The sequence below is a fragment of the Lissotriton helveticus genome, chromosome 2_1, assembly GCF_964261635.1.
Source record: "Lissotriton helveticus chromosome 2_1, aLisHel1.1, whole genome shotgun sequence".
Lineage (NCBI taxonomy): Eukaryota > Metazoa > Chordata > Amphibia > Caudata > Salamandridae > Lissotriton > Lissotriton helveticus.
The window spans coordinates 1573579735-1573605175 of NC_136059.1; the positions used below are offsets into that span (position 1 = coordinate 1573579735).

The following is a 25441-nucleotide window of genomic DNA, read 5'->3' on the forward strand; positions in this document are numbered from 1 at the left end:
TGTGGTGTCCTATGTTAACAGTTTGGTTCTAGAGGTTGCAATTTGTTTCATTTTGATTAAAGTTTGAGATGTATGTAGTGTAGCGCTGAACCCACATTCTAGGTTCTCAGCAGACAGTAAGTTGGTCAACCACTCCCTCGTGGGAGTGGACACACATGCACCCCACACCCATCCATTACAGGTGTTATAAGTGACGTTACCCTGCTAATAAAAGGGCCCTGGTGCCCGTGCTCATGGCCAGTTCACTAACCACATGCCTGGTGTCTGTGTAGTTACTTCAGCAGCATGTGGGCCTAGGGCCCACAACAACATAGCCCCCTCCTTTCCTTCTGCTGGTTCTGCCTGCCTCAGCATGCTGAGGTAACAAAGGTTCCAAATGTCAGTTAACTTTTTACCTCTGCAAATTGTGATGCCTGAATTTTGTACTAACCCCTTGTCCAGTAATAAAAATATCTCCACTTTGCATTAGTGCATTTGTCTTCTTGCTCCCACTTCACCTTGCAGTACATAAAGTGGTAACATTTTCAAAGGTTTGCGCTACGTTTACGTGGAAAACACATACATTAAAAGGACAATCAGGAAAAGTGAAAAAGTGGGTAGAGGGAGCACGAGTATTCATTAGTAAATACACCCCAAGGTTTTTTGCATGCTACTTTCCCGCCTCTTTTTTGGAAAAAGTTCAGAACCCTAATCGCATGCTAAGTGATTGTGTCTGATCCCCTGTTCATTCTGCAGCCCACTGGGTCATTGTATGTGTGGATGGGGGGAGTGAAGAGAAGCTACTGCCAATGCCCTTGCAACGCACCTTAATATGAGGGCTGCTGTGAGTTCGTAACAAAGTAAAGCTAGTATATGCTAGCGTCATGGATTCAGTAAATGATGTGTTGGTGTCACTGTTAAGCCTCTCCGTATAGTGTGTTTATTGAGGAGATCTCCTATCAAGTCAATGTGGGTGGCATGGGCGTGCCACAAAACCAACCTTCTACTCTTGCAAAAGCACAAGGAGCCGTGTAAGGACAACTCCACGCAGGTGAGTGAAAGATGGTTAGTACTTTATTGGAGAACAAGCAGGTGCATGCAGCCACAAACTGTACTCCCTTCAACTGCCAACCTCACCCTAACATTCTGGAACTTGGGCATCCTGTTACCATGGAGCCAGTAGCTAGGATACCACAAGCCGGCAGTTCCTTTGTAAAAACTAGGGGGCATATTAGCATGAACCTCATTAAAATTATTGCCGATTTAGCGGCCGAAACTGCCGCTAAAACTGCGATAATGGGCTTGCTAATAAGCATTATAGAATTCCAATAGAAGCCCAGGTTAGATGTCTTGCACAGTTTTCTGCCACAATACCGGCAATAATGTTAACACAGTTCTTGATAATATGCCCCTAGGATCGGTTGCACCAGTGTGTTATCAGGTGGCAGCAACTCGTAGTTTGTAAGGTTTAGCTAAAAGTGTGGCCGTTTTGTGGAGGATTTTCTTCAGGGTAAAAGTTTGAGTTAAGTCTGATGTTTTACCTGACAGCCCATTCAAAGTTTAGGAGACAGAAGTTTAAATAGCATTAATTTGAAAGCTAACCACCCACTCACCCTCATGCTGTGAAATATGGCATCATCTTGGAATTTACAATGTAGGCTCTGCTGCACTTCTCCTGGTATTACATTTTGTCTAATTAGGGTTTTTTGGGTATACTTTATCCAAATAATGACACTATCAGAATATTAAATACCGATGTAGCCTTTCTGTCCTATAAATGTGCTGAGTCTTTAATATATAAACGAAGGGGGTAACTTCAGTACTTAATTTGTAAAATATTAAGTGCCAGGGCCCTCGTTAGGAGGCCACACCAGCTTGCACACTCATTGGCACTGTCAGAGCTGCCAATGACAATACATGCATAACTGCTAGCCATCACTCGGGTACGAGTCTGACAATTCAGTGTGTTCAAGGACCCCAAAGCTGTAAGAATGGCTTTGGAGGGAGGTATTAGTTGTTTTAATATTGATATGATTAATAAACAAGTGTTGTGGTGCTCATTTCTATATTACACAAATTCAGCCTCACCATGTGGCAGCTGTCAGAAGGGGCGGTGTTGACAAATAGGAGTCGGCGCTGAGCACCGGAAATCACTGGCTCAAATTAACCACTGGGTAATTTGCAATAAGTAATGTGAGTAAGCGTACTTTTGTTCTGGCTATCATAGGCAGATGAGTGGAGAGAGGACCGTGCTGCCTAAGTGGGTCCATGTCTCTCACAATGTCTCCATCTTTAGCATATTATTAGTTTACAATGAGCATTTAATGTTAACGGACTGACGTTTTCACACCTGCAATCCACAGCACAAAGAATATGTTTATATTTCATTAAATATTAGTTCATTGGTACAGTTCAATAACTGAACAGAGGTGCCTGTGCTTGGAAGATCCAGAGATATCAGCTCAAAATGTTTATTGATATACAGAGCAATATATCAAAGGTAGCACCTGTCAACTAATATAAAATATGCCAACAGAAACTAGCAAAGGTAATATGTTTGACCATATAATAAAATTGATAGTTAATGTAGTTGTTGAGTGAAATTGGTGGTCCCCATAGCAGGAATTTGGAGCTGATATGTTAAAAACTGGTCGCAATTTGTGACTAGTATTTTTGCGAACAGTAAAGAATTTTGCAAACTTACCTATGTTCTAATAGGTCAATCGTAAAATTTCAATAGGGATTGGGTCACAATACAAACTATCGGGTCGATTATGATGGTGGACGGATTGCCTCCGCAGGGCTGGCGGGGGCAATCCGTCCACCATTGTCCCTGAAATGACCCCCCGCCACATTAGGATGGCTGGGAGGTTCGCGGAGGACGGCAAGACCATCCACCGCTTTTCCGCCGGTCGCGAAGTGCTCACATATGGTGGCGGTGTCTGCGAGACACCGCCAACCATAATAAGATGCTGGCGGTCCAATGCCTTTCCACGGTGGCATTGCCGCCATGGAAAGGCAAACGGTCTTTGCTTTGGGGGCCCGTTATGAGCCCCCAGAGTGAAGGGGGTGGGGGGTGCACATGGGGGGTACCTATGGTACCCCCTGCAGTTGCATGCACAATGCGGCAGGCACCGCGCGGTGCCTGCCGCTTTGTGCATGCAAATGCACAGCATGCATTTTTAACTTTACGGCGGGTGCTGCTTAAAGCAGAACCCACCGCATTGTTAAATATACGGGATGTGACCGCCAGGGTGGCGGTCACATCCTAATTCCAACGGAGGGAACGCCGCTGCCCCTGCGGACGGTCCCTCCACCTCGAGGGTGACAGACGGACGCAGGTCCGTCCGCCACCATAATCGACCCCTAAGTTGTGAATATCAATGAGGTAGGCTTTCTCTTTTTCCATTTTCGAGTATTTTAGAAATTTGATAAAAGTTTGCATTCAAATTAGATCATTAATAAATTTAACATTATTGAAAACCCAAACAACTCAGAGGGAAAAATTGCCAAAAAGAACAAATCAGGGGTCATATTTACAAGCCCCTATCGCCACAGAAATGTCACTTTTCATGATGTTCCTTTGGCGATAAACCTTCACCTTACTTACAAGGCAGCGTTAAGCCACTTAACGTGGCAATGGGTGTTGTGGTAGGCGTTCTGACCCAACACCCATTGATTTTGACGCTGCCACCTATTTACAAGGGTGGTGTAAATAGGAGGCAGCACCAAAACTAAGACCAGGGAAAATTTGGTCCTAACATGGCAAAAAGAGGAGAAATGCTTAATTTCTCGTAACTTTTGCTGTTTCAAACAGCAAATCACCATGAAAGATTGTTCATGTGTAGGAAGGTGTCCCTTCCTGTACATAAACCATCATTTTAAAAATGACGATTTGCAACTTCTATGTGTGCTGCACAATGCAGCACACATTGAAGTTACAATTCGTCATTCGAGATTGTTTATGTGCAGGAAGCAACACCTTCCTGCACATAAACAATCATTCCCCCCAACGCAAACACCCTTGCACTATGGTGCAAGGATGCCTGCATTGGAACTGCGAAGTTAGATTTAGCACCATGAATAGTGTATAATGAATAATATCCATAATGATTGTCTATTCACTGTATATCTAATACAGACATTTATATGATACAGAAATTGCAGGAAGGCCACATGTTATCATACCCAGTGGTACTAAAAATAGAAATACATAGCTTCTCCTGTTTTGCTATGTAAAAATAGCATATTGGAATAAGCTATTCTGTACATTAGGAGTATAGTAACCCAGCTGAGAGGTGCTGGTTATATTGCATGATGCAGGAAAGACCTGGCCTGGCAGTTCGGGTTGGACTGTTCCCATTGGGTGCAGGGTCAAGACAGATTTGCATATGGCTGGGTCCAAACTGGAAAGGCATGGTGAGCAAAAAAAAAAACGATGGATTTAGGCCCAGATCTATCTTAAAGTATGGCGGCCTTTCTTTCTTTTGTTTTGTTCGGTCCGGCTATCCAACCGCCATTTTGTAAACAACTAAACAACTTAAAACATATTTTAATACTCTGAGCATCCCCAGCCCACTCGGGGTGAAAATTGCAAAAAACACAGTTGATGGACAGAATGTAGAACAATGTCATACATTCACCCCAGTACAAGGGTCTGGGCCTAAATCCATCGTTTTTTTGCACTCCACACCACCCTGGGTTAGACACTGGCTATATGCAAATCAGCTCTGACCCTGTGCCTCATGGGAACAGTCCAGTCCGAACTACGGGCTGGGTATGCTCAGACGTGAGTCCCAGGCTCTCCACACCACTGGAGTCAAGCTATCCAGGCTGATGAAGGCTGAAAGCCAGAAACCGGTCCTTGGATGCTTGATTCCGGTCTGGGAAAGACATGGCTTGGTAGTTCGGACTGGACTGTTCCCATGAGGCACAGGGTCAGAGCTGATTTGCATATAGCCAGTGTCTAACCCAGAGTGGTGTGGAGTGCAAAAAAACGATGGATTTAGGCCCAGATCCTTGTACTGGGGTGAATGTATGACATTGTCTTACATTCTGTCCATCAACTGTGTTTTTTGGGGCTGGGTATGCTCAGACGTGAGTCCCAGGCTCTCCACATGACTGGAGTCAAGCTATTCATGCTGATGAAGGCTGATAGCCAGAAACCGGGCCTTGGATGCTTGATTCCGGTCTGGGAAAGACATGACTTGGTAGTTCGGACTGGACTGTTCCCAATTCCCATGAGGCACAGGGTCAGAGCTGATTTGCATATAGCCAGTGTCTAACCCAGGGTGGTGTGGAGTGCAAAAAAACGATAGATTTAGGCCCAGATCCTTGTACTGGGGTGAATGTATGACATTGTTCTACATTCTGTCCATCAACTGTGTTTTTTGCAATCTCCACTGCCAACAGCACGTCACTTATGTTTCCGAACGCACTTCAAAGACCATAATAGTATTTTTAATGTATTATATTACTTAAGTTGAGCGTGTCACTTATGTTTCCGACCACACTTACCTCACTATAACAGTATTTTAAATGTATTACTTTACTTTTGCCGGAGCGCAGCATGCTGGGCTTTATGTCCCAAAATTATAAACATTTTACACTCCTCTCGGCACCGCTGGCTGCTAAGGGAGACCGCGCCTTTGTCTTCAGCTGGCTGAAACATGTGGCTCGGTATTTGTGAAATGTCAATGGAGCTGGCATGGCCTGGGTTTGTCAAAAAGAGACTAAAGTTTACAACAATTAAAAGCTAGAAATTCTCTGACTTTCTTTCACCTCTTTTGAAAGTGCTAAATGCCACCTGTTGAAAAAAAACAGTGACTGGAATGCTAGCTATTGATCACGAAGCCAGCTGTTCGAGCCTGAGGCTGGCTTCCACACCCCCAGAGTATCTACTCTTGTACAGAGTGTGGGAACACATGCACAAACTCGCTTAACACAACCCTTAATACCAGTCTGAGCTGATTTCACTCTTTCTTCAGCACTAATTGTAGCAGTCCTGAAGAGCTTTTCAAAATGGCAAACGAGTACTTCATGTTGTACAAAATACTTCAGAAAATGACACACATCGGAGTTCTCTATTTTATTACAGTGGGGAGGGCATGTCTATTGCACACACAAAAATTGTTGGCATATGCAATGCTTATAGCTCCAGCTCCAACAAATGCCGGACCTATTGCATTTCCGGCTTGCAGTTTTGTAAAGCACGTACCAGTACCTAGTTTGTGTCAGAGCACTATCTTAGAGAAGATTACATTTAAATTACAAAGAAGAGATGGTTCAGCTGGCAGGTGTTTCCTGCATTGACCATTGTAGTTTTCCCTATGTTGGCCTAACTGTACACATTGTAGGCCTCATTTTCCTTTGCACTCGTTACTATTTAAACATGCTTGCTTTTGTGCCACATTGTACTTTCACATGGAACCTGCATATGTTTTTGCGTTCTGTTCTTTTCGTGGGATTTAGTCTGAACAGCACCGACAAGGTCAAACAACAATGTTCCTTTCTTATTCTTTCTGGCCATGCACTAGCACCTAGACAAAACACAAGAATGCAGCTGTTGTTTTCATAGACACGTGTCCTATCATACAGATGAGTACATGAGCAACAAACACACACATAAAATGATAGTTCTGAGACAAGAGCACTGCGTCTGCTGAGATGTAGAGCGTCCATCTGTGTATGCTAAATTACGGGGTCTCCTAACAAAAAGAGGGACAGAAAGGGCTGTTTAATGGGTTCCAGCGTACGTGCCCCAACGTTAGTAGACCAAATAAGAGAGTACGCAGTTCCCCAGTACTAAAAGTTTGACAGATGGAACCAAATGAGTGAAGGCACAGAGGAGGGGGATCCTCCTTGTTGGAACTAGAGTCCTCACACACCCAGCAAGCTAGATTGTGGACAGCAATTATCTCATTGTGGACAAGTATGAGTGAGAGAGTGAAAGAGTGTGTCCCGTTACCGCAGTCCCTGAGAGGATCCAGAGTGTTATTTTCAGGGGGTGCCAATTCACTTGTTTATCTGGAAATGTTAGGAGGGCAAGTGAGGCACTATAGCTAGTCGAACCCAGGCTCATAGATACTGAGGTGGTACGGTGACTCAATCCCTACATACTGATGCTCTATGGTCCCAAGCATAGTTCTGTTCTAGAGCAGTATCCTAGCAACACAGCAAAATAGAACTTCACCCATGGAATGTGCACGCTTGTACATTATCCTCACTGCTCTGCACATTGTTTGGAAATCCACCGCTGAATGTTTTTGCTTGAGTGGCGAATGATGGGACTCTTGACAAACTAAGTTTAACTTAATACTGATGTTTCAATAATTTAAAATGAGCAAAAAACGAAATTGACATACCTCACAAAGAATGCCTAGACTAAGCAACCTATTCACAAAGGTGAGCTTATACATGAGTAAATCTAGAAGTATAAGCAGTGCTTAATTTGTAAAATAAAAATAAAAACTACCAGGGCCTTTGTCAGGAAGACACAGCAGCTCACACTACCCATTGCTGACACTGGCAATGATGGTACCAATACAGCTTTAACCATCAGACTTCTATAAGTGTGACAGTTCAGATTATTCCAGGCCCCTAAAACTATAAGAATGGCTCGGGCAGCAAATATTAGTCATTATTTTTTATGTAGATTGCATTGATAAACAACTGCGATTATCCTTATCTCTAAACAAGACAAACAACACCATCTATGACAAACTGCCACAAGGGATGGTGTTGGCAATTAAGTGCTGGTGCCCTGCACTGGAAAACACTGGCTCAAATTAAGTACTATGTGTAAGTTTACTCTTACACTTTAAGTAGCTTGACCCCTTTTGACTACACCATTATTTTCTAATGTAAAGTTGCTCAAAAGTTTAGACTTGCATGTAACCAACCCTGCGAAAAAGGGGGTGAAGTCAGTAAAAATGCCCAATACGACTATAAAATTACTACTAGTGGTGACTTTGCAATTGTATTTAACATTTTGCACACTTGGCCGAGAACACTGCATAGTCAAGTATAGGGAAAAATTAAAAAGTTTACTCAACTTTTTACATTTTTAAAAATGTTATGCTAAAAACATTAAAATGTAGAATAATATGATAAATATGATAAATTGTTACAACCTTACTAATTTCATTTTTTTTAAATATGTTACGATTTCGAACGCATTAAATGCAAAATAAAATAATCTTTCTGTAGTTTAATTAAAAAACCTTCTCAAGTAAAAACATTATTAATATATTTGATTAATATAAAATTATTAAATGTGGTATATAAAATGAATTAATAGTAATGTTTCTTAATAACAATTGTACATTCTTTTTTCTATTAGAAAAGGTAATTTAAATTGCTTTGAAATAAATGTTTTTAGAATGTTATCACCACTCAAATAAAAGACAATTTTATTTTTAAACAGATTAAATAATGTAATTTATTTTAACATTATTTCATATATGGTTTTATTTTAAGTCCCTGCCTCCATTATTTTCTACGAGACGGTGTTGCAGTAACTGTGAGTTACCATGAGTACATTTGCAACTGGTTTGGGTCCTCTTTGGCTTTATTAACTCTAGAAGGGCAGTTTGTGAATAGCATTGGGCTTACTTCTTTGTAAACTCCTACCAAACCCTCCCTTAACTTGTGCCTTTTAGTTCTAAATATTCCCCATTTTCCATCTACTCACCTGTCCCTCCTGCATTGGACATGCAGATGCAGAACCACCGCATGAAGGTTGATGAGTTTTACAGTTCTACTAAATGTACTAAAAAATGCCGTTTGTGAATACGTAGCTATATATCCATTTGTTCCATAACTGAATCAGTTACATGCATTGTTGATACATTTAATCTTAAAAGAGAATTACCTTTTGAAAGCAGCTTGTCTCGCATGGTATAAACTGTTTAATCGGAGATCCCATGGCAATCTCCACAGTGCGGATTGATCGCACAAGCTCAGCCAACTCGCTTGGTTCCAAAGACGCCTGGTGGTCACTTCCTCTCCAGGTTTTGTCCAAAGTCACATGCCGTTCCAGTACTTTAGCCCCCAATGCTACTGCCACAATGGAAATGGCTATGCCACCTTCATGACCAGAGTATCCAATAGGGATGTCAGGAAATGCCTCTTGAAGTGTCTGCAAGAAAGAAATAACATATAATAATCAGTATTGTGTATGTAAAATCAGAAAATATCTGCCTTACTCCGGTGATTTTTACCAGAAATCTGGGAATTAAACTGGATAAGGACCTCTCTTTCAAGACACAGTTGAGCCACGTTTCTTCCTTGTGTTTCTGGAAATGTTTACATTACAGGACTGCAGGAGGACCACAGTCCATGATCTTTTGACCTTACAACTGACCATGCCAACAGTCAGTATCTGGGACTACCAGCATATCTTGTCCGCAGGCTGCAGATAATTCAGAACTCTGCGGCTAGACTGATCCGGCAGGTTTCCCTTCGACATCACATCACCCCTCATGTGCGACAACTCCACTGGCTTCCTGTCATCAGGAGGATTGAGTTTAAGTCACTAAATTTGGCCTACAGAGCCATTAGAGACCAGGGCCCAGGCTATCTCAACCAGAAACTGCAAATATATCACCAGGATCGGGCCCTGAGATCAAACCATTTGCGACTGCTGAGGGTTCCACGTATTCTTAAAACCAGGAAAGGTAGCAGATCCTTCACAGTTAATACAGCAAAGTTTTTGAATGCTATGACTGTCCACCTCTGCATGCTGGAATCAGAACAGGATTTTAGGCAAGCGCTAAAAACCTGGCTTTTTAATCAGTCTTAAAGCCCCGCCCAATCCCCTCATTAATTCCGCTTCTAGCACCGGGGCACCTCAGCTGAGGTAGCTGAGTGCTCTACAAGCTACATTTATTATTAGTATTTGTTCAATTATAACTAATAATTGATAAGTATTCTGTTTATTCAATCTAAAACCTTTTCTTTGTCATCACAAATTGCCTACAAGTAACCTTGATGCAGAAAAAAAATTAAGTGTTTTCTTCAATGAATGAATGAATATACATATTGAACGCAAGCATACACCAAAGAGGCATCTTGGTGTTAGCAGAGTGAGAGGATGAAAGAAGAAACAAAATAATGGCAGTATATTCCAAACTGTAAGGAACTGATCTCAGCAGGTGGATCACAATTGTCTTTATATTTAGATGAAACTGTGGGTTTTTAATATCTTGTAAAACACTCCTTAATCCAAAATTGCTCCGAGGGCACTTAGCAGTTGGTTTATCTCTTTGTGGCTTGAACTTAAAAAGACTTTCCACCTATTCAAGATTTTTGAAACGGGAAACAATTTCAATAAGCTCCAAGAAAGATCACAAAACAGAAAAAAATGTATAGTTTTATGGGCCAGACATAAAGCTTTAAAAAGTTCCTTATGGAAACAGGGAAATGGATGCAAGACTTCAGTGATGTGCTCAGATTTACAAATTCCATGAGCTAGCCCTAAAGCTGTATTCTGTGCCAGATGCAAACTGCATGAAAAAGGCGTAGGGATCAGAAACTGTCACTCTATAAAGAGTCATGGTCATATAATCAAATGTATGTTTGACCTCGTTCAATTTTAACATGAATTTACTCACTCAGGTGAGCGGTAAGGCAGGGTTTAAGAAATCGCTGAATCTCTTCTGCTGGGCAGTCAAAGCAAAACAAAAGCAAAAGCCCTCAGCATAGAGTCCTGGCCAAATGAACAAACAAAGGGAATCAAAAGTTGAACAAGATCAGGGACAACCGGGAGCCCTGAGGTCCTCCACATTTTCTTTGGACCTGAAAGGTGTCATTGATAGCAAATAACTTGGACTTTCCAAAAACAAAGAGACCCAAGCAAAGGCAGACACTGAAAGGCCTCTCTCTGCCAAACACTTGCTCATGATAGCATGATCAACCATATCAAACGCTGCAGAGATGTCTGAATAAGGTCTGTCCAGACTCCACTTTAATGCGTTCAAGATGGAGATTAGAGTAGTTTTGGTCCCCATCTGAGGTTGAAAGACAGTTTTACCACATCCAGTAGAATATTTTTTACAACATGGTTTGATAGCCACTAAGCAAGATACTTCACCCCTATTTTGAATATCAAGGCGAGGGGAACTAAAGGCCGGTATAATTGGACTGAAACAATAGGTCCAGATTAGGATTTTTCATCAAAAGGTTTGATTAGAGAATCTTCCCCTTTTATTGCAACCTGTCCAGGAACTTTTGTCTGAAGTGGGCTAGCCCGTTGTTCCATGATGTATGCGGAGTTGTGCGGAGCAAACAATGTTTTATTTTGTTGGAACTTATGGTACAATAAACATTCTGTCTATACCTGGGCAACATTTAAATTATGCGTAATGTCAGGAGTCTCCCATTGTGATTGCTACGTAAAATCTCCAAAATTACACCATTATGCAAATCACATAATTATGCTATAATTCACGGCAAAAACTCGCGGAACAATGTGAAGAACCAGAACATGAGCAGCTGCTGTTCATGGCAAACCTCTTGTGCTACTTTTTAAGGCCACGGGTTTTTGAGTCAAAAATTGCTGCAGGGATGAATTTTTCTCTTAAATGTAGCACTGAATGACAGACCTGCATTTTGCATACTTTAAATGACATTTCGCATAATTGCATGAAAGCAAATTATGTGAACTTCGCACACTTCTAATTGTGTCACATGATTTGCAGACATTTGACAGAGGGACAAAAACCGACATACTTTGGACGCCGGTGTTTGCCCCGTGGAGACTGCCCCCCAGTGATAGCTTTTTTTCAGGGTTTGGCCTCCCTTCCGCGTTTCTCCTCCTACATCTGCAGTCCTACATAAGTAAGATCCCGGTGCAGGTGGCAAAATGTCCATCAGCATAATTAACGTGAGTCAAACTCTACATACTTTGTCACACTTTAGCAGCTCGACCCATCTAAGGAGACTTGATAATATGCCCTTGTGAATTCCCATAGAAGTACAGGTTAACACCACAACCTGGGCTTTCTATGGGCATTCACAAGGGCATATTATCAAGCCCATTATTGCTGCTTTAGCGGCAGTTTCCTGCCGATAAAAGCGGCGATAATGTATTGACCTTTCTTGATAATAAGTTCCCAAGTTATGTCCGCACTGCCAGTCAAAGTTTCTTTTCTTTAAAACAAAAACATACAACATAGTGAAAGATAAATCATGCCAACAATTAAATACTCCCAAAATGGTCTGAGGTGTGCTTATCAACACACGTTCCCTGGTCAAACATAGCATAGAATTTGCAGAGTTGCTGACAGCGCATAAAATAGACATTGCTTTCATCACCAAAACATGGGTAGATAGCTCCTCGGACATATAATTGTCCTTAGCCATTCCCCTTGGATTTATAATAATCAGAAATGATAGACCAGGAAAACGTGGAGGAGGACTAGCGATCATTATCAAAGATACGCTACCCATACTAGGTTCTCACGCAGGAAGCAGTACAGATTGTGAACTGCTCTCATTTAGAATAACACTAAATGACACCTATACGTTTATGAAAAATATATATATGCCAACCCACTTTGTTTGGTTTTGCTCTAAATCATTAGCAACAGATCAAAATCAATTTTGATTTGTTAGGTATATTTATTTTTACCTTCTCTTTAGGTTCACTTTATAGAAAAAATCAATCGTTTCTATGTCAGAAAAAAACAACACAACATATATAACAAATATATACATCAACTTATACACACCATTTACCGAAAAACATTATTACATACATGTAAACATTCACTGTACACTATACACTAGACTTTCATTATATACAACCTCACTTATACAAATCTATTTTCGGCCGTTCCTCAGGCAAATATCAGTTCTTCGCCTTATTGACCATCAATGATTACAATTAGAGGAACAGTAGTGAACAAAGTCATAATCAACAGGAGATAACACTCATTATCAATTCTATGAGTCAATAGTTATTAGTATTTTTAAATTGTATCTCCGTTCTGCCGACGCGTTTCGAACACCACACAACAGTTATGGGTTCTCCTCAGGGCCTTGTCACTTCTATCTGCATGTGTATAGAAAAAAGAAAAGCACCAAACGGTGTTTCAGTGTAAATTCTCTAGCCTCATATGTCTGCAAAGCTTGCATTATACTACGTTTATAGTCCATGTTACCTTTCATGTGGCTGTGGTAATCCTATGTTCGGTTTTAGATCTTTAGAGCTGCAATCTGAAGAATAATTCTATTTAGAGCCAGACTTGGATTGAGCCTTAAGGTTACTTTAACAAAACACTGCGTGACATACCTTTATTTAGTCTTAATATTTGTGGGCTTGTATTACCAATCCTGCATTGCCCATAGGTGAAAAGTGTTTCCGAGCCATAGGGAGGCGCCCATAAACGGACTCACAAGACTAAATAAAGGTATGTCACGCAGTGTTTTGTTAAAGTAACCTTAAGGCTCAATCATAGAATTGATAATGAGTGTTATCTCCTGTTGATTATGACTTATATATTTGTTATATATGTTGTTTTGTTTTTTTCTGACATAGAAACGATTGATTTTTTCTATAAAGTGAACCTAAAGAGAAGGTAAAAATAAATATACCTAACAAATCAAAATTGATTTTGATCTGTTGCTAATGATTTAGAGCAAAACCAAACAAAGTGGGTTGGCATATATATATTTTTCATATTCATATAAGGTTCAGCCATTCCCACATTTCAAGAACCTAACTCCTTTTCTTCAAAAAACCTATACGTTTAAAGGCACACTACTATACAGACCCCAGGTGCTAAAAGCAAATTTGAAGAAACTATCAGCCCAGTTATAGAATCAAGTATTGACTCAGAGGATTACTCTATCCTAGGTGATTTTAATTATCATCTTGAATGTCTAGAAGACTATTACACAGCATCTATTATAGAGATGATGACCAGTGCATCAATGGTACAAATAGTTAAGCATCCCACACATGATGCCGGTCACACTCTTAACGAAATTTTCACATCTAATCCCCATTTGAAAATTCTAGAGATTCTGCCAATCCCATTGTCACATCATAAACCCATTTTATTTATAATAACCAACACTCATAATACCCCCTATTCCCATAATCCCTATAAGATAATCAAAGGGGGTAACTGGAGGAATATCAATCCACAGGCACTGCAAACCGTGCTAGCGTTCTCAAAACCTGAGCTAGTGCCTGAAGCGAACCTGGCAACAGAAAATATCACCAAATGGATCAAATCTGCAGTAAATGTGTTAGCCCCGGTAAAAAGCTTTACTAGCAGGCGCCTAAAGAAATCCGAACCTTGGTTTTGCGACTCACTGCGCGCTCAGAAACAACTCTGTAGACAAATCGAGAGATGCTGGAGAAGGAAATACGCTGAAACGAATAAAGTCCCATATGAACAGTCACTGACTGTCTATAAAATAATGATCTTGGATAAGACGAGCAGCTATTTCTCAGAGAAAATCTGGCGGGCAGGCAATTCTAGCAAAACTCTCTTTACAACCCTTAACAGGCTTACTATAGTACCTGAACCACAAAAAGTTGACAGCAGTGTGGAATTCTGCAACCAACTAGCAAGGTGTTTCGAGTACAAAGTGCAAACTATCTTTGAATCTCTCTCAAGTAAGAGCACTGTCTACATAAGTAACACCTCTACCATAACATTCCCAGGTTCCAACAAAGGTTTAGATTCCTTTGCTCCACCAAGCCTAGAACAGATCTTGCAGGCATTAAGCTCTACAAAATCCGGGATGCCTACTGACTCCTGCCCACCTTAAATCTTTCAAATGGCACCCGACAGCATTAGCAAGGAATTCGACTTTCTTTTTAACGATATCACCAGCTCAGGCATCTTGCCCAATGCTTGGAAAACTGTTTCAAATCTCCCTTTGCTTAAAAAAAAAAACAATCTGGACCCCAGTGACCTGAGTAACTTTAGACCTATCGCGAGGATCCCTTTCCTGGCCAAGGTCTTGGAAAAAATCCTCAATTTCCAACTTTCCTCATTTGTTTCCTCGGCAGACCTGTTGGATCCCTCACAATATTGTTTCCGACAGGGCCACAGCACGGACACTGAATTGGTAAATGCAGCAGAGGAACTCCCGGCAATACTGGTGCCAAAGCCGTCCTGATCCTATTGGATCTTTCAGCGGCTTTTGACCCCGTGAAACATGACATACTTATAAAAAGGCTCCAAGAGGTGGGTGTCAGGAATACGCTCTAAGGCTGATTAAATCGTATTTGAACAATAGTCCCAATATGTTCAGATTGGTGACTCTTGCTCAGAACGGTTTATGCTTCCCTGTGGGGTGCCACATGGCTCCTTGTTGAGCCCAACACTATTTAATCTGTATGTGGCCCCCTTGGCTAACATCATTAGGCAGTTTGTTTTTTCACTGGTTTCCTACACGGACAACACTCAAATAGTAGTATCCATTTCTAACAACTCTGAAGAAACCGCTGAATGTTTTAGCCAATGTATGTCTCACGTAGACCAATGGATGACTGCAAACTGCCTAAAGCTTAACGGAAGTCAAAACCGAGGTTCTTCTGCTAGGATCTGATACCTCTTTCTGGGCAAAGAACTGGTGGCCTCCCGGGATGGGAACACTTCTGGCCCCAGTCCGTAAGGTGAAGTACCTGGGCTTCATGTTTGATGACAGACTTGTCTTTCAAAATCAAGTCAGCAAGGTTTCCTCTTTGGTCTTTTTTACACTAAAGTTAATCAGGAAAGTGCACATCTTCATCCCTCATGAAGCGGTAAAAACTCTAGTAACGGACCTAGCCATGGCTAGGCTTGACTATGGTAACATACTCTACGTAGGACCCCAAAAAAATACATGCTCAAACTCCAGCGGGCACAGAATGCAGCTGCCAGACTGCTGCTGGATATACCCAAATTCCAGTCTATATCACAAGGCCTAAGAAAGCTCCACTGTCTCCCCGTAAATAAGAAGACGGATTTCAAATCCCTCTGTATAGCGTACAAGGTTCTGCACGGACTTGGACCCGCGTTCCTGAACCAAAATCTCATCTGGTACCAGCCAACCAGAAATCTACGCTCAGCCCAATATAAACTCCTCTAGACTCCTACATACAAGAAAGCTTGTTGGGGAGGAAGGAGCTTTGTACTGGGCACAGTGAAACTTTGGAATTCGCTTCCAATAGAGAGCAAAAATAGCCCAACACTACTCTCCTTTAGAAAATCGTTAAAAAACCTGGCTATTCTCTAATTAAATTCACCTTTTTATTCTACGATCCGGCATACTCCTCCGCACAGTGCCTAGATGACTCCGGGCATTTATGCGCTATACAAATCCCACAATCCAAAAAAAAATATATCAAATCAAAATTAGCTCTACTGAAGTGTATCCTAACAAAAAAATTCTTATAGATGTATTCTCTCTCCTTTACCAGGTTGCCTATCACCACCCAGATTCAGATATTGCTCCATTACGCTCTAGGTCACCTACCCTTTCTTTGCAACGCAGCAAATATTAAGGCAGATTTACAAGCCCCTTGCGCCTCTTTTGCGTCACTTTGAACATGGGAAAATGGACGCAAAAAATGGCGCAAGGTGCTTGTAAATCTTCCCCCATCTATCTAAACGAACTTTCTAATAAGGCTCTTTCTCATTTTCCCCCAGATTGGCAGTATTGATCAACACTTGTTTGCATTTACAGTCCCAAGTGGCGGCAACAAAAGTGTGATTTTGTCAAGCACAGTATCAGAGGCAATGTATAGCAATATTTATTCCACAATTTTGGATGTGTGTTATTGTCCTACAAGATGTTCTTTTGAAAAGGTTTTTTAAGTTATTACCCATGATGTTTGAATTGGGTGAGAAATTCACATTTGACCTGGTTACACATATTGCCTATTTCCTCAGGTATTAATGCAGGCCCGTTGCCACAGTCTAAAAACTTAGATTAAGCAATGGATACAAATGATTGTAGGAACAGACGCCAAGTCCTGTTATTTGCTGTAAATACATGGGTGCTTTTGCCAGCATGCTTTCCTAATGCCTGGACTTGTTTTCTGTACTCTAAGTACAACAAACGTTTCCTGACACTGCCCTTGGTTTTTCAGTGAAGTAATTAATGTTCGAGACCTTTATATTTCACTAGGAATTTGAATACTGCATACTTGCTTAAAGTGGCGTTCAGCCAGCTCTCATAGTGTTATCCACATTTTGCCTCCACCCACCATAGCGTACAGCATGGGGCAATTGACCAGCCCATTTCAGCTAATGGTTCCTTTCTGTGTGAGTGATGGCATGATGATGAAGCACAATGTTGTCATCGACAGAGAAAGTAGTTGACTTCCGCGCAGGGACCTGTGGGCCATTGTATGTTTCTAAAAATCATTGTGTAATGCTTTTTGATTTTATTGACTTAGTATGGGGTGGAAACTTTCTTAGACACTGCTAAAAGACCCTCACTACCGCTGGCAGTGCACTGCATCCCACAAATACACTTCTTGTAATGTACAACTTTGTGAATGGTATCCAGCCTTTCAAAAAGATGTGTGCTCATGTGCACGGATGTACACGCACTTGTAGTGGCTATCTTTCTGAATGGTATTTCATCCTATTCAAAGATAGCCTATTATCTATATCCATTTAAAGCTAGGCCAGAGTTCCTTTCAATAGGAAGAGCATGGTTTGCTTTGCTAATAACTTTGGAGCTTCACGACCCTTTCCAAAAACATTAAGTCTGTTCACTGAAGCTCCTTTCTGAAAAGTTTTGGAGAGATTTGTCAAGTCAAGAGGTTCCAAAACAAAATTTCTTCATGCAATTTCCATATGGAGTTTTGAACAGCAAAACATAATACATGACTGAACAGAACTCCACAGAAAAATAGATAATTTCTTAGAAGAGTGTTTGTTCTGATTTGATGTAAATCTGTTTAGTAGTTTATTGGGAAATAGAGATATCCGGATGGGACTCGCCCAGATATACTCTGACCGGCCACTTCAAAGGGGCCTGGTCAAACCTGATTGGTTGGTCACAACCTAAACAATAGGTTGCAGTAGCCATTACAGGACTCATGAGCATGGTCCCTGTGTCCTGAAAATTCAAATAAAGAATATATAAGGGGACAGGGTGAACACACACTGACCCCAGTGGGCATGTGCTTCGAGGGGGGTCCCAAAGGGCCTCCACTGATTGGCTGCGCACAAAATGGACATGAGCAGACATTAAGGACTCTGGTACATGATCCGCTTTAAATACATTCTAGAAAAAAACCTGTTTTTGAGGGTCACAAAAGATGCACATATAAAGGATAATAATTAATTTTAGTTGCAATAGAAATAATTTGTTGGCAGGTCCATGCTAATTTTGGAATTTGTGATGTAGTCTAAGGTTTTTTTACCCAGTGTAAAATGTTGATCCCGTGCTGGGATTTGAGACAAAAAATGTTTTCTCTCATGCTTTTTTTTTTAAGATTGTGGAAGATGCTCCAAAAGCTAAAATGAGAGCATATTTTTCTGTAAATTTACACTATCTTCCTCAGCCGTATTAGAATAAAGTCTGACAAACTCAGTAACACGTGCATCCTCCCACAGCATTCAACTGCTTCCTCCCAAGGTGTTCCAATGAACAACAAGAGCACTAACATTTTTATTTAAGTGTGATAAACCTGAAGCCTTACTGGTTGAATCAAAGCTCTAAAACATAAAACATTTCCTTTATAATTTCTCCAAATGAGGGGGTTCGTTTTGTCAAAGAAATTATTGTTAGTCTTATAGAAGCAAAATTAGGACACATTTTCTATGAGTTCTCAAATATCTTTCACCTCCATTTCAGTAAAACATTCTGACATGGAGACAAAAACGTGTACTTTCAACACCAACAGCATTCATTAGAGCACAGTGTGGAGAAGAGGGGCAGGTGCACTGACTTGACATCAGAGAGCAGAGGGAGGGAGCAGAGGCAAAGGAGCCACTGACAATACAGAGCTGGCGGGAGGGTCAGTGACATAATAGTGAGCCATGGAGCAGGCAGCAAGGATAGTGGCAGCAAAACAATCACACAGTGCAGGTAGGAGGGACGTGGTAGGACAATACCAGGGAAAGCAAGAGGGAGGGTTCAGGGACACGTACATGGGCAATGGAGGGTAAGGATAGGGGTGCAGGGGCAGCACGCTTACCACACAGGGCAGTTGGAGAGGAAGTGGCAGCAACACAGACCATAGAGAGCAGGCAAGAGGGGGACGGGACATTCACACTGACAATGGAAGGTAGGGTGGTAGGGAAGCAAGGGCAGCAAGCTGACCAAGCAGGCAAGGCCATGGCATAAGAACAGACCATGGAGGGATGGGGGAGTGGGTAGGGACGTACCAACAGACCTTGGAGTGCAGAAGGGAAGTGACAGCAGCCAATGGAGGGCATTGGGAGAAGGGGAGGGGACAGCAAGCTGACCACATAGGGCAGACAGGAGGGGCAATGACAGTGCAATGTACCAAGCAGGGAAAGTGGGAGAAGGACTGGCAGCACAGTGAACATGGAGGGCAGGAGGGGGGCAATAGCAAGACAATGGCCCTAGAGGGGAGGAGGGAGAGGGTAGGGGCATGGTCTACAATGGAATGCATGGGAAGGGGACAAGGACAGGAAGCTGACCACACAGGGCTGGGAGGGGGGGTATTGTTAGCACAAATGACCTCACGAGGCAGGTGGGAGGGGATGTGCAATCAAAATGGACTGCAGGCGGAAGGGGGCAGGGTATACACATGGATAACAGAGGGCAAGGGGTGAAAGGCAATGGCAGAAAGCTAACCACGCAAGGTAGGCAGGAGGGGCACTGGCAGTACAATGGACGGGAGGGGAGAAGAGAAGGGGCAGGGCCAATTCCTGGGCTTAGTTCCCAGAGTTATACTCCGTGGACCTCCACGAAGTGTCAGAAAAACTCAGCCATGCTCCGCGCAGTTCCGCAGTGGTAGAGTCTGTGAAGACGTGCTGCTCACACTGATTTGTAGCACCAGGAGTTTGTCCCGAACTGTAAAATCAGTGCGAGTGGCACTATGTGTCGTGCCAGAGGTCCCTGCTGCTTTTTGCTGTTCCAGTTGACATTCTACTCGAATGGCAGCTTCCTCAACCCAAATTGCAGATTTCTCAATGCGAGTGGTCGCCACCTGCTGCAACCGCCCATTATGAAAAATCTCACTAGGAGGAGGTTTAGTGGGTTATTTTTTCTCACAAGCTCTCGCCACTTGAGACAATAAACCTCTGCTCCATATCACTTTGTGGAGTTTTTCGGAACTACGAAACTTGGCAAAACTCAGCGAACTACGCCGGCGGAGCAGAATTCTTAGCACACCCCTAGCAGGGACCTGCACTTGGACAATGGAGGGCAGATGCGATGGAGTCGGGGCTGGACTCAGACAACCCTGAGGAAGGGGGCAGGAGCTGCACTCAGTAAGATGATGATGTAGGGTGGGAAGGAGGGGCTGTGGCAGCACAAGGGACTAATGAGTGCAGGCGGGAAGGGCACTACAATGGACTATTGAGGAAAGAAAGATGGGGATAGGGTCATGGACTTGGACTATGGAAGGCAGGGAGAGGGGATGGGGCCAAGGTGACCATGCTGGAAAGACCGGTGGGGCAGTGGCAGCACAACGGACTGTGCAAGGCAGGCAGGAGGGGCAGTGGCAGCTCAATGAGCCTTGGGGGTGGGAGAACGGAGGGAGGGGCATGCACACAAATAATGAGAGGAATGGGGAGCAGGGCAGTGGCATCAAGCTAACCACACAGGGTTGGAGTGAGGGGTCATTGGCACAGGCTCAGACAATGAAGGCCATTGGCAGAGGTGCAGGGGTTAAGACAACAAGTAATCATGGCAGGTAAGCGGGAGGGACAGCGGCAGCACATCAGACAATGCAGGTCAGGAGGGAGGGGGCAGCAGCATGAACTCAGACAACAGAGGGAAGTGAAAAAGTGATGGGGGAGCAAGCTAAGCATGAAGGGAAAGCAGTAGAGGCAGTACGAGCACAAAAGATCAAGCAGGGAAGAAAAGAGGTGGCAGGACACAAACTCAGACAATGGCGAGAAGGGGCAGTTGAAGCAAGCTGACCAGAGGAAAGTCCTACATGGGCAGGAGCAGGTGAACGGAATATGGAGGGGAAAAGGAGGGGACGGGGACATTCACACCAAGAATGAAGGACAGGGAGGAGGTGGGCAAGAGCAGAGGCAATAAACTATGTATGGCAAGCTGGCATGGGCAGAGGCAGTAAGTTGTCCACAGAGAGCAGGCAGGACGAGGTAGGGGCATGCAGATGGTGAACGGATGGCATGTAGAAGGTGTGCAGGGGCAGCAATCTGACCTTGACAAGAAAGCTAGCATGGGCAGAGTCAGCTAAATAGAGAGCTGGATGGAGAGGCATGAACAAGTAAAATGGAGGGCAGGGGTGAGGGGCTGGGCAGGGAAAGAAAGCTGACCAGAGAGGGCAGGGAACGGGGCAATGGCAGACAGATGGAAAACACAGGGTAAGCAGGAGAGGAGCAGGGACAAGGGACAGCAAGCTGACCACATAGGGCAGGCTGTGGTGGGTTGACCACCAGCAGGGTTTGGGCCTGTGCCAACTAATTGTTGCTTTTGTACTGCTGAAGGTTGTGCACAGTGGAGATGTTGATTGAATACGTTAAAAAATCTTTAGACATTCATGAAAAGAATAGGGTTAAATAGACTTTCTAGTCAGGTATGGTAACATGATCTTCCCTAACATTAAAAAAACAGAAACTCACTGAAAAAACTATGGTCACAGTGATGTAATAGGATCTAAGCTTATGTTAAAGAAAACCTACGCGTTCACTGAAAAAACAAAGCTTAATGTAACATAATTCTTAGAAGTTGCTCTGAGTTAAAAAGTAACGCTTAAAACTCCCCAAAAATTGCTAGTTTACTGAGCTTACTAGAACTTGCAACCACACCATGAACTGCTGATGACCTCCCATATTACTGTACAACAAAACAATGACCGGACAGGTTAATCCAAATTACTCATATATGAGCAATTCTAAGTTCATATGATTTATATCAAATCATTTGAAACTAATTTTTTACACATATTGCTTAAAAAATTCATTGATGGTATGAGATTGAAAACACCTTATTCAGTATGCCATACTCATCAACATAACACATTACATTCAACATTACAACAAATGCACATAAATGTTACACATATGAAAAATCGTGAACGCCAATACAATTATCAATGTCCTATACATGTCCTGCAAAGAACCAGTCCATATTTGATATATAGATCACAAGCAGATCCTTAGCAATTCCAGCGACCCTGCCTGTGTTTTGGGCAAAGGACTGTACAGTTTTTCAAGAGGGTCGTCTGTCCACTGGGAACGAAATTTCTTTGAACAGATTCCCATTCAGTACCCCCAAAAGAATTTTTTTTGCCCGGATGTCAACGCGTTTCATACCCAAATAGTTCTAGGGTTTTCCTCAGGACTCGGACTGTGGGTCAATGACTAAAAAACAAACAATGACAAAAGTGTGGTGTCAGTGTGAATAAAGACCCCTGTTGTCAGGTTTAAACAAGTGTGACCTATTCTCATTTTGGAATTACCTGTTGTTAAGGATGCCCAGACGCTTGTGTGCTGGGGCTTCAGTGATGCATCTAATCGCTGTAGGGCGAAAGCTGTAGGGACAAAATTAGATGGGGCTCGTGGGGTTCATTAGAGAGTCGTACCTTCTACATATTTCTGGGATGTCGTCGTGCCACTAGGAGACTGTGTTTGTGTGGTAATTTAGATGATCAGTATTCAGGATAGCGACACTTTGAGTGTTCTGTTACGTGTCCTTACACTTGGAATAGCCAGACATTGCTTCAACTAGGAAAGCATGCTTTTGATGTTATGAGATTGTGGGGTTGGCATAGAGACGGGCGCATTTACACAGCGAAAACCGCCAGGATCTGTATTGCGGTATTAGTTTGCATTTAGTTAAAGAGAAGTATTATCGAGTGCCAGAATCTTCCTTCCTCAGCTTGAAAGTCCTGTTAAGCATGATGACATTTAAAACCGTCAGACATTGTTACAATAAAGGGCACCTGCTTTTCAACACTGTTCAAAGAAGCGAAAAGCTGCTTGGCACTTTAGCAGCTTTAGCAGCATTAACTGCCTGGGTTGCGGTATTGACTTGCCTGCAGTTTTTTCAAGGTTATTTCAAAAGGGAAGGTTTTCAAGTGCCGGCGTCTTCCTCAGTGTCTCCAACTCATGAAGGGAGGGGCCTGTTGATAGTGCTTCTAAATAGAAAATCTGGACTGGAGTGAGAGATCCAAGGCATGCTGCACTATCTAGTTTGTAAATGGGTGATTTCAGAGAGTTTGTTTAGCCCACGAATGGTGGTGTTGAATTTCATTATTAGGAAAGCCTCCTTTCTTGATAACAGCCCCACTGGGTCGCCTCCTAAAGGTGAGGTCTTGATAATTGCTAGAACAGTCCATTTTAATTCATTTTGTGTGTGATTCATAGCCATGAAGTGGTCCACGAATGGTGCTGCAGCTGTCTTGTTCTTTAATCTAGAGCGTTTTGCACAATTTGTTGGTGCACCTCTTGGGTTGTTTTGCCAATGTATGCTTTTTTGCATGGGCAAATGATGGAATATATGACATTCTTACATTTACAATTTGTAAAGTTGTTATGGCGCCAGTATTTTCGTCCATCAGTAAATAGTGGTCCCTCCATTGTGGACCCACACGCAGAGCATGTGCCAAATTTGTGGTAGCCCTGTATTGGTTGAAGGTTAAGCATGGTACGCAAATTATCTTTTTTTGCAGAAGGGCATGGCAGAGCTTGTAATTAGTTGGCCAATGCTGCGGTTCTTCTTAAGAGCGAACAACGTTGGACCGATGTCTGGGATTGCACCCTCAATCAGGTGGCAGTTGTTACGAATAATCTTCTTCTAAGGCTGAGTATGAGGTCCAAATGTAGACACACAAACAATGTGTTGCGTTGGTGGTTTGGACTTTTTCGTCAAGAGGGGTTCCCTAGGTGTCCACCAAGCTTTTTCTGTGAGTGACTTAAGAGCTTACATGGATATCCTCTCTCCACAAGTTTCTTGATCAGGACTTCAGAATGAGTTTCAAAATCTTCCTTCCGGTAACAGTTATGCCTAATTCTTAAGAACTGTCCATATGGCAGATTGTTTTTTAAGCTCCTCAGATGGTAGCTCTGATAGTGGAGGGCATTGTTCTTATCTGTTACCTTAGTATACAAAGTGGTTATTAATTGGCCATCTATTGCTTTCACCTCTACGTCCAAGAATGCCAGGCTTTTGGTACTATATGTTAAACTGAATTTGATGTCCGGGCTGCGGTTGTTAAACCATTCATGGAACTCCTGAAGCACTGGTAATTGACCTTCCCAGATGCACCACTCATCATCAATATACCTGTCTACATAATAATAATACTTTATTGTGTATGGTTATTTAAAACCTTTACAATATTGAGGAAAGGAAATTCAATTTATAAAACGTAAATCAGATTTAAACGTGTTAAAACAAAAGTTCCGTCCATAAAACACAAAAAACAAGAATACGTGGTGAAATAGCAGCAACACAATTAAAGGAAGCTTAACATCTTGTCGAACGGTCTAATTATCTTAAAAACAATTTAAGAACTAGATTCTTCTTCACTGCCAGCCAGGGGGAGATAAAAAAAAAAGGCCAAAGTACAGAGAAGAATAGTTAAGTTATAATAACAGTTCGGGATGTCCCTATTGTGTAATCAATACTAGTCGGTGTAAGGGAAAGTCAAAGGTGTCCCCCTAGAGGTTGGTCTTCTGGGGTACCGTTGAGCTCATCCTTTGGACCATTTACGGTACTACTCGATTTGTTCGGTTCCTTCAAAGTTTTGAAGCGGGTCTCGGCTGTTTCAAGAAATTTTACCATTTGGCAGCTTAGTTGGATGTCATCCCCTTTGAAGCAGGCTAGCACTGCTTGCCTGCTTGTCCGTATCTTGCGGAAATTAAAAAGTGGACGCAAGAAGACGCGTCGATCTTGGGTGAGCTCGGTACAGGTAGTGATCAAATGGACTATGTTTTCCTTGCCATTCCCGCAAAGTCGGCATGTTGTTGGTGAGTGTGGCCGTAGCCATGGAGGTAGATGGGCCGCTGATGGCAGTAGCCCTAGGCGAAATTTCAGGAATTTCTCTTTTATTTTTTTGGTAAAGGTTTGAGGCGGGGGCGTGGTGTACGATTGAACTGTAAGCCAGCCATGAGCCCGCTCTGTTAGGGCGACTTTGTCCTGCAACAATGATTCCTTCCAGACTGTCTTGTTGACCACCTTTTTAAAGGCTACTGTGGAGACTGGGAGTACCCAGAGTTGCTGTAAGCCAAGGTCCTCAATGGCTGCCTCCAAGTACCTCCTTGCCGGGCATGTTTCTTTATTTTGAAGTTCCTTCCACAGGAGAGCGTTTAGGGTATTCGGGTCTCCCCTG

General features: G+C 42.6%; 1 protein-coding gene across 1 annotated transcript in view; it reads right to left on the reverse strand.

Moving 5' to 3' along the window:
• Positions 1–25441, reverse strand: part of LOC144818792 (N-acetylneuraminate-9-phosphate synthase-like) — a 145327-nt gene that overhangs the window by 17443 nt on the left and 102443 nt on the right. Inside the window, exon 5 of the mRNA XM_078676548.1 lies at positions 8852–9118. Coding sequence (XP_078532674.1) covers positions 8852–9118 — 267 coding nt within the window. The remainder of the gene's footprint in view (positions 1–8851; positions 9119–25441) is intronic.